We start from the raw sequence: 16,153 nt of genomic DNA on the forward strand, positions 1-16,153 counted from the left end.
TAAAATTCTAGGAATTTTAGACCTAGAATAGATGTTAGGGGACAGCTGCTCACAGGTCCTTATTGAAGCAAGGGTGAGCAAGCCCAGGCCCAGAGAGGGGATGTGGTTTGGTATAGCTCATGGGCATTGTTCTTCCCATTAACCTACATCCCTACCCCCAAGGGGCTTGTAGTAATGGGTGCATCCAGGGGAGAGACAGATACTTTATAAAGGTAGTTTGGGCCCAGCTTGGGGAGGTCTTCCATTCCAGACTAAGGAATCAAGGCTTTGCTCAGTGGAGAGGACCGATGGCTTTAGAACAGGATGTCGTATGTGGGTATTGGACCTTAGAAAATCCAGTTCTTCATTCATACCAATTAGAAATAGATTGAAATTTGATTAGAGCTAAGGAGGCCAATAGGGATGGTATTGCAATAGTCTGAAAGAGCAGTAATGTAGATCTGAACCAGGATAGGCACTAGGAATGGAAAGAAAGGATAGATCCTCAGGTAGGTGGCCGTGTCTGAAGCCACTGTCTTTGTATCCTCAGCTCCAATGTATAAATTCAAATGAAGGCATGTCCCTTGGCATCCACACTCTGAGAGCTGAAGAGCTTTCCCCACTCCCAGGAATAAGGCTGTCAGTGCTAATGCTGATGATGGGGGGGGGGGGGGGGGAGGTCTGTTTTTCAGACCGAATGAAGTAAGAAATTGCTCTTTGTTTTTCAGGACGCCTTTGCACTATGCAGCTGCAAATTGTCATTTCCATTGTATTGAGACATTAGTGACCACAGGGGCCAACGTTAATGAAACAGATGACTGGGGACGGACAGCTTTGCACTATGCTGCTGCATCAGACATGGATAGAAAGTAAAAACAGCCTTGCTCAAATTTACTTTGGGGGTTTGGCTACAGGGGGAGGGTTTACTCAGTTTTCTTCATACTGCCTCATGGAAACTGTGAGTGAAGAATCTCTCTCATCCAGGGCCAGAGGAGTTAGAATTGCTTCATCCCTAACCCCAGTTTTCCCATTCTGCTCTCTTTATGTTTGATTATTATGTGTCACTGCCCAATTATTTCTCTTCTCTCGTCTTTGGGTTGAATGCCAAGTGGAGCTGTCAAGCCCATGTTTTCAGTTCATTCGAGATCAGCTGTGATTTATTTTGTCATATACTGCAGTTGCCATCATCACCACTTAAATGCTTCATTGGCTCTCAAACTTACATTCGCTAATAAATACGTCACATGTTGAAAATATCCATCCATGTATAATCCCAATAGCCTTCAAATGCAGCGTTGGTATGTGTAAAATTGGCACTCTTTCCAAACCTGGGCAAGAATTGCTCTATCAGGAGCTGGAGAGAGGAAGCTGGATGCCCTGGACATGTTTGGATTCTAGGTGTCCAGGGATGAAAAACAGAAGTGAACCAGGTCAGGTGGAAATGGTGTGAGAGGTGCCCACAGCTTATGAGATTGTTCTCAAAGACTTGAGGACCAGGGCCTCCTTCAGAGGAATGCTTTTTGGTGACCCTGTTTGGAGAACTATTGACTTACTTGCCACTCTGTGTTATGGAATTGATTCTGGGTCAGTGCTAAATTCTATTCGTATACAGCAGTGGCTTTTAAATATTTTACACAGTGACCCACGGTAAGAAATACATTTGATGTCATGACCCAGTATATGTACTCAAATATATAGGTTTTAAATACCTATATGTCTATATAGATGTGTGTGTGTGTGTAAAAAGGAGGCAGAATTTCATAAAACCATATTTACTTTTACTATGTGTGATGATTCTGATATTTTCTCTTTTATCTTGTTAAAAAACCCTAATTACTGCAATCTACTAAATTAATTTCATAATTCCATAATGGATTATAATCCATATTTCCAGTTTGGGAAACACTATTTTTCTTTTTATGTTTACATAATATTGGCAAATCTGATGTCCCTACACTCTGGATCCCGTAGATCCATAGGTTATTAATTCGACAAACATTTATTGAGACGTTACTACATAGCAGGCTCTATGCTGCTCACTCAGAAAAGAATGTGGGAGCAAGTACACTTCAATGTTAAAGCTGAGAAAGGAATCCTATGTGATGAAGAATTTCTCTGTCAGTTGAAGAGTGACTAGAACCCCATTCCTGGATAAGTGAGGTGCTGAATTGACAAGAAGGCAACAAGGAATGTGGTAGGAGTCAGGGAGGTCTAAGCTAAATTGCCTCCTATTTACTTGGGGAGTTTAGGATATTTATAGAGGGGAGGACGACTTGATTGTTGTCTTACTTACTGAAACCAGGGTGGAAATTCTAGGAAAGTCATGTTCTCAGTTGGGTTTCTTGGGAGAGAATAGATTTACTGGATGGCCTTTAAGAGAACCACGTAGATCCTCAATGAAAATCAGGGGTGCTTATTTCTTTTGGGTTGGGGGAAAAGATGTTGAGATAGAAGTTGTACCAAAATCACTAGCAGCCTTGCCATTAAAACAAATAATTGTAATTTTTTTCTTTCCCTTATGTTGAGAAGTAAGACTATCTTAGGAAATGCCCATGAAAATTCAGAAGAACTTGAAAGAGCCAGAGAGCTGAAGGAAAAGGAAGCCGCATTGTAAGTTTCTTCTCAGCTTAAAGCACAAGTTGTAATTACTAATGCTTGTCTGCTTTTCTGGGTTGTCACGTAGGGCAGCCCTTGCTTTTCTAGGGTTTGATTTGGGATATTGAGGAAGCGATATGGGCTTGCCTTTAGTGAAGAGGAAATGGTTCTTTTAATATATCCCTTAATTATGCTATTTTTACACAAGGAACTCTTCCTAAAATTGAACCCTTTGCCAAGACCATCACTGTGATTGGTCAGCAGTTTTTAGGAACAGGTGTCTTAAATATCATTTTTGACTGCCATGCATCATATGCCTCAGGGGACACATTAAGCCTCCTCTCAGGCCATCGGCTCTCCTTTAATGACCTGGGGGTAACTATTTACCAGGTTCTATAAATAAATGTTTTGAAATTTCAGCGTGCAATACTGTGGTTGTGTTCTCCCTCCTCTCCCCAACCCACAAACATCAGCTCACAAATAGTCCTTCACTCTTTCCCACAACTTCTCCTGCCCCACCTCATCCCACCTCTCTCTCTCTGGCTTCTGACAGAGACTTAGCTAGTACTGTGACAAGGGCCAGAGTCCCTGCCATCACCCAGGGGGGTTGATGCACAGGAAGCTGTAATGCCTCATCCTCTGAGAGTCCTTGTGCAACAAAGCAGAGTGTGAAGGTTGTGCTCTGCTCAGTGCAGTAGCCAGCGTGTCGCTGGTGTTCAGTGACTGTTTGTTAAACAAATGAACAAAGGAATGATTGCTGCCCACACTTTGTGTCCCGCCTCCTTGAAACTAGTGGATACAGTTCTCTTAAGAGTCTGCACCCACACAGTTCCTAACTTGTTTATTCTCTTCTCCAGTTGTCAGAAGAACCAATTTCTTTGTGACCTGAAGGCTTGTGTCCCCTCTAGGGTCTTCCCACTGTCCACTGGGCTGTCCTCCCAGGTCCAGACCATTGTGGAAGAGAAGTTAGAAAGTGTGGCCCTGATACAGGTTGTGGGGCGTAACTTGGGCTGTTACTGGGGTGGGGACAGGAAACATAGCCATGAGTAAAGCAGAATGACCAAGGTTTTGCCCTAATATTCCAAACTTAATGATATTCAAAGACTGTAGAATTTTAAGCCACATCAGCCAGCGCCCCCTTCTCCAGTGAAATCGTGCCAAGAGCAGCCCTCTTACCCTCTTACGGCTGATGGAGAGGGAAAAAGCAGGACAGGCAGGGGAGGCAGGGAACCAGGCTTCCTGAGAGCTCTTCGGAGCAGAGAGGCTACATCTCTCATCCAGATACATCTCTGACTTAACGTGCAGGTCTTGATTTTGCAGCGCAGGTGCCCAAAGTGGTAGCCACAGCCCTGGGAGGAGAAGAGATAAGCATCCCCAGTTAAAACTGGAATGTATTGGGGCGCCTGGGTGGCTCAGTCGGTTGAGTGTCCGACTTCGGCTCAGGTCACGATCTCACGGTCTGTGAGTTCGAGCCCCGCGTCAGGCTCTGGGCTGATGGCTCAGAGCCTGGAGCCTGCTTCCGATTCTGTGTCTCCCTCTCTCTCTGACCCTCCCCCGTTCATGCTCTGTCTCTGTCTCAAAAATAAATAAACGTTAAAAAAAAAATTTTAAAAAAAAGTGGAATGTATTTTCCCTTGGAAACGATATGGAGAATATTCAAATTCTACAGTGCTGTTGTCTTTTCAAATCACACTGCTGGTAGTATAGTTCAGCTATATCCTGGGGTAAATGACACTTTGGGAGCAATTCCAAGTGTTTTCCGAATTACGTATTAAATCCGCCAACTGGTTTTTTACAATGTGACTCTTTCAGGAGCTGGGGGTTGTGAATCCACTAGAACCCTTTTCCTATTGAATGATTTTATTTCAAGAGCCAAATTCTATTTAAAATGAGTCATACCTGGGATCCTGTCCATGGACATTTAATTGCCAAAATAAAAAAAAGACTTCCTTTTAAGGTACAAATCACCAAAGACAGAATGATATCAGAACTCCAATAATAGTTTGATTTATTATGGAGCATTTGATGGATAAATCAGGTAACTTGTAGATATTTGGTGTAAAAAATTTGTGCCTTTTATCAGTTTTTCTAGAAATTAAAATATCTGTGTTAATCGTCTCTATGTGTGACTTATTTACTCCTTTTGCCTTATGCCAAAAGATTGGTAAGTGTTTGAGTCACAGGATGATGTATGGAAGTGTTGAATTATTGTATTGTACACCTGAAATTAATATAACACAGTATGTGAACTAACTGGAATTAAAATAAAAACTTTAAAAAAATTAGAACCAAAAATAAAGTGTTTGAGGAAACAATAGGCATTTTCCCTTGGATGGTCTTATTTAATGTACATGCTTCCATTGCATATTTTGATGTAAGTATAATTTGAGCATTTGAGAATTTTGATTTGAGTATGAAATTGAATCAGATTGACCTTGTAGAGGACACATTTGTCCCACTGCCATGGATATAAAACTGAAATTACGGAGTGGTGCTTCCTGACTACTTATTCCCTCTTTGACCAGAAGACCTTGAACAGAATTCCTACATCCCCCGGCACTTGTGTCCTGGGCTTTGGGGCATTTCAGCCAAGTTGGAGCCACATCACACCCCTACCTCCAACTCATTGTAAAGATTGTGGCTCTTAGGGGCGCCTGGGTGGCGCGGTCGGTTAAGCGTCCGACTTCAGCCAGGTCACGATCTCGCGGTCCGTGAGTTCGAGCCCCGCGTCAGGCTCTGGGCTGATGGCTCAGAGCCTGGAGCCTGTTTCCGATTCTGTGTCTCCCTCTCTCTGCCCCTCCCCCATTCATGCGCTGTCTCTCTCTGTCCCAAAAAAATAAATAAACGTTGAAAAAAAAAAAAAATTAAAAAAAAAAAAAAAAAAAAAAAAAAAAAAGATTGTGGCTCTTAGAAAAATTACAATTCTTTCCGAAAAGGCTTTCTAAGTTTATTATTAATTATTTTGTCTAGTCTATACATAATGATGCAATTTAAGCATCTGTCTTCAGATGTGGTTACTGAGTTAATCTTTTATATTTTTTAAGTGTTTGCCCGTTCCTTTAATCTTTTTATTATTTGGGCTATTCTTAAGTTCTTTTGCTGTTGTTATTTTCTTATTCTTCCTAATTTTCATTTTCTAACCTTTGGATTGATGGTAGTCTCCAATAGCAAGGTTAAAAATAGATCCCTCTCTCTTGCTGTAATGGCCTGACCACTTCTTTGTTACATTTAAGAGCTCATCTTTTGAACGTGGAACTCAAAAACTCATTACTCAGTAATCCTGACGACAGACAGGTTCTGTACTTTAAGGTGAAAAGGAAAAAGAGACTTAATTATTCTTTATTATGCTAAGTGAAGTAAGTCAGATAAAGACAAATATCATATAATTTCACTTATGTGTGGAATCGAAACAACAAAACAGGTGAACAAACAAACATAACCAGACACAGACTCATAAGTACAGAGAACAAACTGGTGGTTGCCAGAGGATAGGGGCGGAAGAATGGGCAAAATAGGTAAAGGGGATTAGAGATACAAATTTCCAGTTGTAAAATAAATAAGTCATGGAGATGAAAAGTGCAGCACAGGGAATCAATAATATTGTAGTAACATTGGTGACAGACGGCAGCTACACTTGCTGTCGTGAGCACAGCATAATGTATAGAATTGCTGAATCACAATGTTGTACACCTGAAACTAATATAAAATTGTATGCAAACTATAAAAACAAAACCAAACAAAACCAATCAATGCAGGAAGAGACAAATGGATTATTGTAACAGAACAGAGTCCAGAAATGAGCCCATGTATGGATAAATATGCAATAATTGATAATGACATTAAAACAACTCAGTGAGGAGGGGATAGTACTTTCAATAAATTGAGGTGGGGGACGGTACTTAACTACCCTCTTGTTCCGAAAGCTTTTCCTGAATTCTAGAATGGCTATTTTAAGCTGAAGTAAAGATGGATACAGAAAACACAAACAAGTAAAACTTTTAATACATAAACCTTCATTGCTGTAGGATATTTTTAAAAGTTTATTTATTTTGAGAGGGGGGGGGGGAATAGAGAGGGGGAGAGACGGAATCCCAAGCAGGCTCTGCACTGACAGTGCAGGGCTCAAACTCATGAACTGTGAGATCATGGCCTGAGTCAAGATCAAGAGTTAGAAGCATAACCGACTGAGCCACCCAGGCACCCCATTGCTGTAGGACTTTTAAAGAAACACTTAAATTCACAAAGTGCTTTGTGGAACATTTATAATAGGAGAATATTTACATTAATTATAACTTTTACTCTAGAAATGTTTTCTAAAATAACACCCCATTTTTATACTTGCAGATGTCTAGAGTTTCTGCTTCAAAATGATGCAAACCCATCTATCCGGGACAAGGAAGGTTACAATAGCATACATTATGCTGCTGCCTATGGCCACAGACAATGTCTGGAATTGGTAAGCTGTTCTGTCTTGTTTTGTTTCCTCTAACACACACACACACACCACACCACACACACACCCAACCCTGAAAATGCCGGTCTTAATCTCTCACAAATGCCCTCGCTGCCTAATTAAGTCCCCACTAGAAATCACCTTGAAGATATTCTGTGGTAAATGATTATATGTTTACTTTACAACAGGTAGATCTCATTGTTTCATTTCTGTGCATCCTAATCTCACAGCTACTGCTTTTCCATATTAACTTGGACTAGGAATGTTAGACCTCTGTATGGACAGTTTGTATTTTAAAGATAATTTGGATGTATCAAATAGGTTCAGTATATATTTCCAGTCACACTTATCACCCTATGTGTTGTAAGATGACTTACATAGCTGCTAGGCATATGGGTTTGTCATGGTCCCACATTTGTAGTCTAGAGAGAGAAATTGACAAGGGCTCAACAGCAAAATTCATTGGAATTTCCAAACTGCCCCAAATTTCAAACCTGCAGCTATCGAAAAACACCTGGGGTTTTGGAGTCAGAAATTCTTCTACTGGTATAGGTCATCAGACACAAACTTAAATGACCACAGGGACAGAAATGGAAAGTAAGCCAGTGAAGTGAGCCCAGGTATAGAGCAATAGGGAGCAGTGGGGACTGTGGCCAGTAGGACATGTTATGTCTAAAGGGAGAAACAGTCAGTCAGCTCCAGTGAGTGAGATCAGGTGGTAATTCATACTCAGGGATGAACTCCAGTGTTTCAAGGAAAGCTAGAAATGTAGACTTTTCATGTGAAATTTCCTATTTCAAAAACACTGGGTGGACCAGGAAGAAAAACTACAGATTTGTGGTTAAATCCTGGCTGCTGGCCATCATTTGTCATCTCCTGAGCATCGCCCATGGGTCAGCTTCACTAGGATGCATGGGGCATCGCAAACTCACTATCTTTGGTCCATTGGTAGGTGCCACCTTCCTCAGTGGACTCCATCTCTTTTCCTTGTCTTTTTAAAAGGAGTAGTCCTGGGGAGACTGGGTGGCTCAGTCGGTTAAGCAACCAACTTCATCTCAGGTCATGATCTCCCAGTTTGTGAGTTTGAGCCCTACATCGGGCTCTGGGCTGACAGCTTGGAACCTGGAGCCTGCTTTGGATTCTATGTCTTCCTCCCTCTCTCTGCCCCTCCCTGCTCATGTTCTGTCTCTCTCTCTCCTTCAAAAACAAATAAACATTTTTTTAATTAAATAAATACATAAATAAATGGAGTAGTCCTACTTTTCAGAGTTATTGGGGAGATATGTTTGAGAAAACACTTGCACTTTATCAACTGCACAATCTATTAAGGAAGGCCTGAGGCGGAAAGCCAGCAAGCAGTTGTGTCAGTGCCTCCATAGAAATGACTGAATGATGTTCTAGCTGGTTCCTTTACCTTTGACCTTGCTGCCAGACTTAAGTGGTTCCACTTAGGGTCATTCTTACTATATTTCTCTTAACCGTGAAATGTGGGGAAATGTTCATAAATATTTGAAAATAGAGAGGTGATTATTCTGGTGTTGCTAGGTGTGGCATTTATTGGTGAATTATATCTACCATCATCATTCTTGAAGACTTCTAAGTCTCCTTTCCTGAGGTTCTTGTGGTTGCTGAAGACTTCCTTGTTTGACCTTGAAGGTGTCATTTTCCCCCTACTCCTGATTCTGTTATAGTTCCCCTTCCAGTTACAGAGGCTGCAAACGAATTACCCCAAAATTAGTGGCTTAAAACAACAGCAATTATTTAATATCTCTTATTGATGAGGAATTCAGGAGTGGCTGAGCTGAGTAGTTATTGTTAAAGATATCCTATGAGATTACAGACAATGTCTGAGGCTGGGATAATCTCAAACGCTTCTTCACTCATGTCAGTTACCTGGCTTGTAAGGTTTAAATAGCTTCTGTGGGGCTTCTTTCTGTGGTTTTCTCTAGCATGGTGGTTTCAGAATAGCTGGATATCTTACGTGGTAGCTCAGGGATCAAAAGGAGTGATCCGGAAGATCACTTCAGGGATCCAGAAGAGAGTGGGAGAGAGCCAGTGTGAGAATGAATGAAAGAAAGACAGTATCAGTCTTAATGATCTAGCCTTGAAGGTCACACAGGGTTACCCTAGAGAGGAGAAGTAGACTCCACCTTTCAAAGGGAAGAGTGTCAAAGGATTTATAGACATATTTTAAAACCATCCAGTTTCCTAGGAAGATGTAGAAAGCCAATGATTTCATAGCCTTCTGTAAGATGGACTTTAATGGAGAACCACAAGTGGCCAAGGGGCAATCCTTTATCTTATAGATGGGCAAACCAAACCAATCCTTTGTCTTATAGATGGGCATTAACTGGTTTGTGCCAAAGACATAGCCCTGGTCAGTGGAAGAAGCAGTCTCATGAATCAGGATTCCTGATTTAAAAAACAAAAAATATTTTCTATACCATGCTGCTTTCCGTTGCAGGGCAAAGCTCTACCACCACCCAAGCCTTTTCAGCATAGAGCAAAAGCTTGGAAGGAACTGGTTAAGATGTAAGACAGGGTCACTTCTGCCTCCCAACACCAGGATTGCTGTGGAAGTTGATCTAGACCTATCACCATATAGGACTCTATGTTTAGGTCCCATTTAAGAAAGGCTCCTCCCAAAGTTTGTACGTGTGTGTGTCTGTGTGTTTAGTAATCAGTGGCAGAGAGTGAAGGCTTACTATTGTTACTACCCGTCATAAGCCTGCATTCCAAAATGTACTTAAGACACAGCTGTCTTTAATTGGTCTTCTCTATGAAAACCACATGTCATAACTGGACATACGAACTTTTATTACAAAGTTATTATAGTCTTAATAACTTTGCTGTTTTAAAGTACTTTGAGGAGTTATCTTTAATCCCATAGCATGAGTAACTCTGAGAATGATTGTTCTGTAACATTTTCTTTCTATGTAAATAATATATTGCATATTATTTTCATTTTTCAGGAAAGCCATTTCAGGGCCACTATTTCTGTTATCCAACAAAAACATTTTCTGTCCCTAAGAAGGTTTTGCAAGTTCTGTCTAATAATGAAATTACCCCTTGATTATATCGAAACTTGCCCTATGTGATTTACAAAGAAATGATTATTCTTGGCAATTTTAAGACATTCAAAAGTGGGTAGGGAAAGTATTAGTGGTCTTAATTTGTACTGTCAGCTGAGAAAGCCAGACTATCAATATAAATTGGTAGAAAGGTCATCATTGTTTGCTTTCAGGAAAGGACCTCAGTGGGTTATTTATAACACAGACAGGATGAAAATTCTCCTCATAACCCTGAATGATTGTGGTTGTATGGAACGTTCTGTATATTTCCATTTTGGAACGCATCCTCCAATTCCTCTTGGGGTGTGGTTCAACTAAGCAGAGATCCTAAGCAAGCTATCAACATTCTTGTACCTGCTCCCTCCCACTCAACACACAGTCCTGAGCTCTCCCCTAGGACCAGCATCATAGAGCCAGACCGCTGCAGGCATCTTAGCCAGCAGTATGAACAGATTTGGGAGTGGCTGAGACCAGTGACTGTGAACAGATTTGGGAGTGGCTGAGACCACCATTAATGGCATTTACTACATGTCTGTCACATGTCAGGAATGCCATTTAATTATTTTTTCTTTCAGTTTTATTGAGATATATTTGACAACAACATATTAGGTTAAGGTATACAGCATAATGACTTGACTTACATGTATTGTGAAATAATTACCGCAATAAGTTTAGTTAACATCCATTACCTCATATAGATACACACACACACACACACACACACACACACACACACACACACAAAAGAAAAGAAAAGAAAAGAAAAAGAAAAGGAAGTGTTTTTTTCCCTTGTGATGAGAATAAGGCTTGTTCTTTAAAAAAAATGTTTTTTAATCTTTATTTATTTTTGAAAGAGAGAGAGAGTGGGGGAGGGTCAGAGAAAGGGGGCACGGAAGATCCAAAGCAGGCTGTGCACTGACAGTGCACTGACAGTAAGCCTGATGCAGGGCTCGAACTCACAAACCGTGAGATCATGACCTGAGCCAAAGTAGGATGCTCAACCAACTGACCCACCCAGGCACCCCAGGCTTGTTCTTGATACAAGAAGTAGGGTTTTTGAAGGGCGCCTTTTCTAATTTATACTCCCCGTCTCTTTCTCTAGGACTACAATATCCTCAAATTCCTTAAAAGCCCCATTTCTTTGGGTGCTAGATATTAGGAAAGTAAACCACCTCACCAGTATGCTAGGTAAGGTACATTCCTCAGACTCACCACTGCCATGCCAGTCTGCTCCCTCATCTCACCACACAAACACCCCTGTCCTTCAGCAGGGTGGGGGATCCTTTTAACAAATCGATCCTGACTGTGCCAGCTGCTAGAATTACGCCAGTGAAAGACATGTTTCTAGTAGCCCTGAATGGCTTACTTGAGCCTCACAGCAGGAAGTATGCAGGGAATCATTTCTTTATGTCTCATTGCCTAGCCTATGTTTCTGGCCTGTGGAAGGAGTGGAGCAAATCAGTATTCATAGCCCCTGAACCTCTCCTGTGAGACCAGGGCCTTAGTCCTTTGGGAGCCGGTGTAGCATTGAGGAGGGTGGGTGGCCTTCGGAGCCAGCTGATTAGTAAGGTTGGTAACATTTGTCTTTCACCTCTCTTCTCATCTAGTTGAGCAATTATTGTGATTATGCATATCATTAAATATGTATCATTAATTTTGATGCAGATTTTACTTGACTCTGACATTTAACTTGGTATGGGCTTACTTGGCATTCATGGTTCATGGCTCCTGTCTGTGATCATAAGCTTAAAATTTATAAACCATACTTTGTGTTCAGCCTATTTTGCTGTAATCAAAAGGGAACAGAAATTATTTTAGTCATTTTCATTCTACTTCCCTCATATAAAGTTATATGGAATTCATTCCTTGAGCAAACAACTTCTAGAAAGTAGTATGAACTCCTTAGCCTTGGTAGAATAGCCAAGGCTCGGGATTCTGCCAAGTTTGCCTACTTAGGCCAGTGTTCTCAGCTGGTTGTGATAAAAAACGTATGTACTATGGGTACAAGCAAAAATCTCCCCACAAACACATGCTGAGAGCTGTGATAAGTCATAATCAATTGAGCTCAAAATATCAAAGCAGAATGGAGGAGACTTGGCTGATAAAGCATCTCATGTCTGAATACAACTTATGTCTGAGCGGAGGAAGGGAGTTGGCAAAGGAGAGCCCTGTGCCTCCCCTTTCTTGGAATGCATCTTACTAGCTCTGAAGGGAAAAATTTCAGAATCATGCCCCTATTTGGAATTTGTGAGTTTATATTGGCGTGCTGCTTTTCTTTTATAGTATTAAAGATTTGTCTGCGGACATAAAGATCTTTGTGGTTTTGTTATTGAAATGGAAAAATGTATGTGCCAATATAATTACGTAAATTGCCTGCAGAAATTTAGAAAGATTGTTTGAAAACTCCAGGCCTGTGATTAAATTCAGTCCGAGATTATACCATGCCAAATTACTTGGAATTTGGCTCCTTCCCTGGGACCTTCGCCTCCTTTCACTGTTAAAAGCTAACTTGAACTTCAACTGTGAGAGTCTGTGGGGGTGACAGACGCCCCTACATGTCTCTCCAAGGAGTTTCTGGGATTCTCTGAAGATAAGTATATCTTGGGCAACTGAACTCTGAAATTATGCTGCTTTGAGATAAACTACTTAATGTTTTGGTCGGTTCTTGCGTTTATCACAGGACCTTAAGAAACCATTACTACATGGCTCTGTATAAGATGTACTTACATTGGCAATGTCTAATTAAGCTTCTGAAGGCTGAGAAAGCAGTGAAAAAGAGGAGGGTTACAAGCAGTCATCTAAATATGAGAAGATGAAAACCAGCAAACATGAACCCCAGCCCCAAACAAGTCCCTGATAGTGTTTTTCTGCCCCCAGAGGTGCATGTCAGAGATGTACCTGGAGGTGTATATGACCTCCCAGCAAGAAGACTTCCAATGGGCAGAGGAGACCTCAACAATGCTGGTCTTGTTTTTTTCTCCTAATTTAGTTGAAGAGAAACATAAAATCTTATGAGGAACTCTCAGGGAGGGAATGGAGGGGTGGGCACAGATCTTTTGATGCCACTGGCAGCCTCCTGGGCTAGCAATGTAAATGTAAAAACTCACAAAATTTGAATCAGAATGTGACATGAATCTGTATTCAGAAGAGTGGAATAGACAGTATTTTATGACACAATGTTTCATTTATTTCTTTGTAATACAGCAGAATTTTTTTGTGTGTCTTTACTGTGAATGAATTTGGCAATCGATGAAGGAATCATTCAACCAGGTGTATGCCCCAGGAAAGTGGGGCATTTCATTTCATTTCATGGGGCACATGACATTTCACATTTCAAAGTGAAATACAAGTGTTCCAACCCATGGCCTCCTTCCCCATTTAAGAAGTTGGAGATCCGAGAGCAGATTTCTTTGGAGACAGGTCTGCTATGAATCCCACTGCTGCTCCCCTCCCACCATAGCAGAGGCTAAGGATGATTTCACCTGACCCCAAGCCCAGTCACAGAAGCTTCAAGGAGGTTGCTTGGATCCCTGATATGTGTTCCATGAAATTTAGGGGCCGGTAGACTGGCATATGATAAATCTGAAGACTAAATAGCTCTGACCAGAGCTTGCTTGCCAGAAATTAAATAAAAAGAGGTCTGTGTTTGAGAAATACTCCATCCCCACCAATGATGGGTCAGAAGTGTATATTTCCTAGTGTCCAAATGTGAGCCATGGGCCACAGCCGGGTTGGCATTCTCCTAGATCCTATTCAAGAGTGAGGAGACCCAGGCTGCCTGGAGAGGAACGTGAGCTATCAGCAGAGAGGTGCATTCATATGGGGAGAGGGAACTGCAGGTGAGAGGTCCCAGGGATGGGGGTGTTGCTGGAGAACCTACATAAGCATCCCAGAGAGACAATTTTAAACATCTGACCTGGACAGAGAATGTCACTGCCAGAAGGGTGCCAGTCGGTCAGACCATGGTCCGTGTCCCCTTCTGTGTCCTCCTTTCCCCAACTCTTCTAGTCCTGGAGGAGGCAGAGGCAGACAATGAGGGTAAAGGAGGAGGAGGAGCCTGAAGCTGGGGAACAGAGAGAAGTCAGTCTTGTCTCCTTCCTTCCCCACTGCAGCATAGGCGGGAGGCATAGAGAAGCTTCAACATTAAACAGCATTCAGTTTGTGATTACTACACTAGAGTAGGTGTACTACTTACTGATACGAACTTACACTTGTAACTAAAGTGCCTGAGGAACTTTTTGTTATTGGCTAGAGATTTTATCTGGTAGCAGGAAAAGGTAGCAGGAAAAGAAGTAGCTCCATAAAGGAGATTAGACCTGGTGTAGGGAGAAGGAGAATTAAGTTCGTGTTTGATTATACCCCATGGCTCACTGGTTCAGTACAAAGTCACACACTTAGAATCATTGTTTTAGGAAAGATGAATGCCCAGCTGTAAGGTAGAATAAACAATTATCCTTTAAATGTATGTGGATTTAAATACCAACTGGGGAAGACAGAGGTTTTAGTAATCCCACACACTTATCAGGTGCCCAAAATTGTGGAACAAATTAAAAACACTTATGAATGATTAAGCTTGACTTAGTGATAAAACTTAAATGCTATTTTATAACTATTATGATAACTGTCCTGTTAGTTAGGAAGATATTTCATAGACGAGACACAGGTGAGAGAAGAAATGAAAATTTACTTTTCTGTGGTTTGGCCTTTTCTTTAGATTTGATTACTTCCTAGCACCAACTCATTTTATTACAATATCCCCTCCACTTTTTTCTTCCTCAAGATCTGAAAACCTATACTAATGTATCAAACCGATATGAAGACATCCACCAAGTTAAAATTACACACACCCACACTCACATGCACACATGCCCACATACACATTTTCTGTCGTTTCTTCCAGATAGATCATGAGCACTAAGGGACTCAAAGAAGGGGGATTATTGCTCCTGGTATGGGAGCTTCTAAGGACTCAGTGATGTAGGAGAAAGGAAGATTTCTCAAAGAGAATATAGCTTGTTTTTTTAAGTGTTTATTTATTTTTGAGAGAGTAGAGACAGAGCACAGTTGGGGAGGAGCAGAGAGAGAGGGGGAGGCACAGAATCCAAAGCAGGCTCCAGGCTCTGAGCTGTCAGCACAGAGTCCAACATGGGGCTCAAACTCACAAACTGTGAGATCATGACCTGAGCTGAAGTCAGACACTTAACTGACTGAGCCACCCAGGTGCCTCAAGAGAATATAGTTTAAAAGCAAAAATAATAATAATAATAATCTGGCCTTTCTTCCCTCCCTCTTTTTTTCCTTTCTTCTTTCCTCCCCTTTCCTTCCTTCCTACTCATTTAAAAACCTGTAGGGCAGGAGAGTAGTCCAGTTTGGGCTGGAGCCCAAGGAGGAGCTGCCAGAAGGCAGCCCAGAAAAGATTAGAACCCACTGAAGGAGAGTGTCCTATTTTTTTTTTTAATGTGTATGCATCAATCAGTAGAACTGCAATGTATACGAAACCAAAACCGATTGAACTGAAAAGATCAAGAAATCCACAATTACGGTTGTAGACTTTAACACTTCTCTCTCAATAATTGATAGAACAACTAGACAGAAAATCATCACGCATATAGAAAAGCTTCAATAATACCATCAACAGGAGGATCTAATTGACGTTTATACAACACTCCACCCAACAAAAACAATGCATATTTTTTAAGTGCCCATGAAACATTCACCAGGATATCCTGAACCATAGAACAAACCTCAACAAATGTAAAAGAATTGAAATCATAGAGGATATTCTCCTACTACAATGGAATGAAACTGGAAATCAGTAACAGAAAGTTACCAGGAAGAATTCCAGGGCTTGGTAATCAAATAACAGACATCTAAATAATCCATGGGTCAAAGAAAGTCACCTCAAGGGAATACCAAAAAAATACATTGGATTGAATGAAAGGGAAAATATAAAAAATCAGAATTTGGGGACACAGTTAAATTAATGCAGAAAAAAAGTATGGCATTGAATGCTTACATTAGAAAAGAGAAAAAGTCTCAAGTCAATAATCTAAGT

General features: G+C 41.1%; 1 protein-coding gene across 5 annotated transcripts in view; it reads left to right on the top strand.

The window, feature by feature from the left end:
- ANKRD44 (ankyrin repeat domain 44) overlaps nucleotides 1-16,153 on the top strand; it is a 327,806-nt gene that overhangs the window by 222,969 nt on the left and 88,684 nt on the right. For all 5 annotated transcript variants that reach the window (XM_047870045.1, XM_047870049.1, XM_047870050.1 and 2 more), the window contains exons 14-16: nucleotides 708-848; nucleotides 2,506-2,589; nucleotides 6,919-7,030. In XM_047870045.1, coding sequence (XP_047726001.1) covers nucleotides 708-848; nucleotides 2,506-2,589; nucleotides 6,919-7,030 — 337 coding nt within the window. The remainder of the gene's footprint in view (nucleotides 1-707; nucleotides 849-2,505; nucleotides 2,590-6,918; nucleotides 7,031-16,153) is intronic.

The sequence above is a fragment of the Prionailurus viverrinus genome, chromosome C1, assembly GCF_022837055.1.
Source record: "Prionailurus viverrinus isolate Anna chromosome C1, UM_Priviv_1.0, whole genome shotgun sequence".
Lineage (NCBI taxonomy): Eukaryota > Metazoa > Chordata > Mammalia > Carnivora > Felidae > Prionailurus > Prionailurus viverrinus.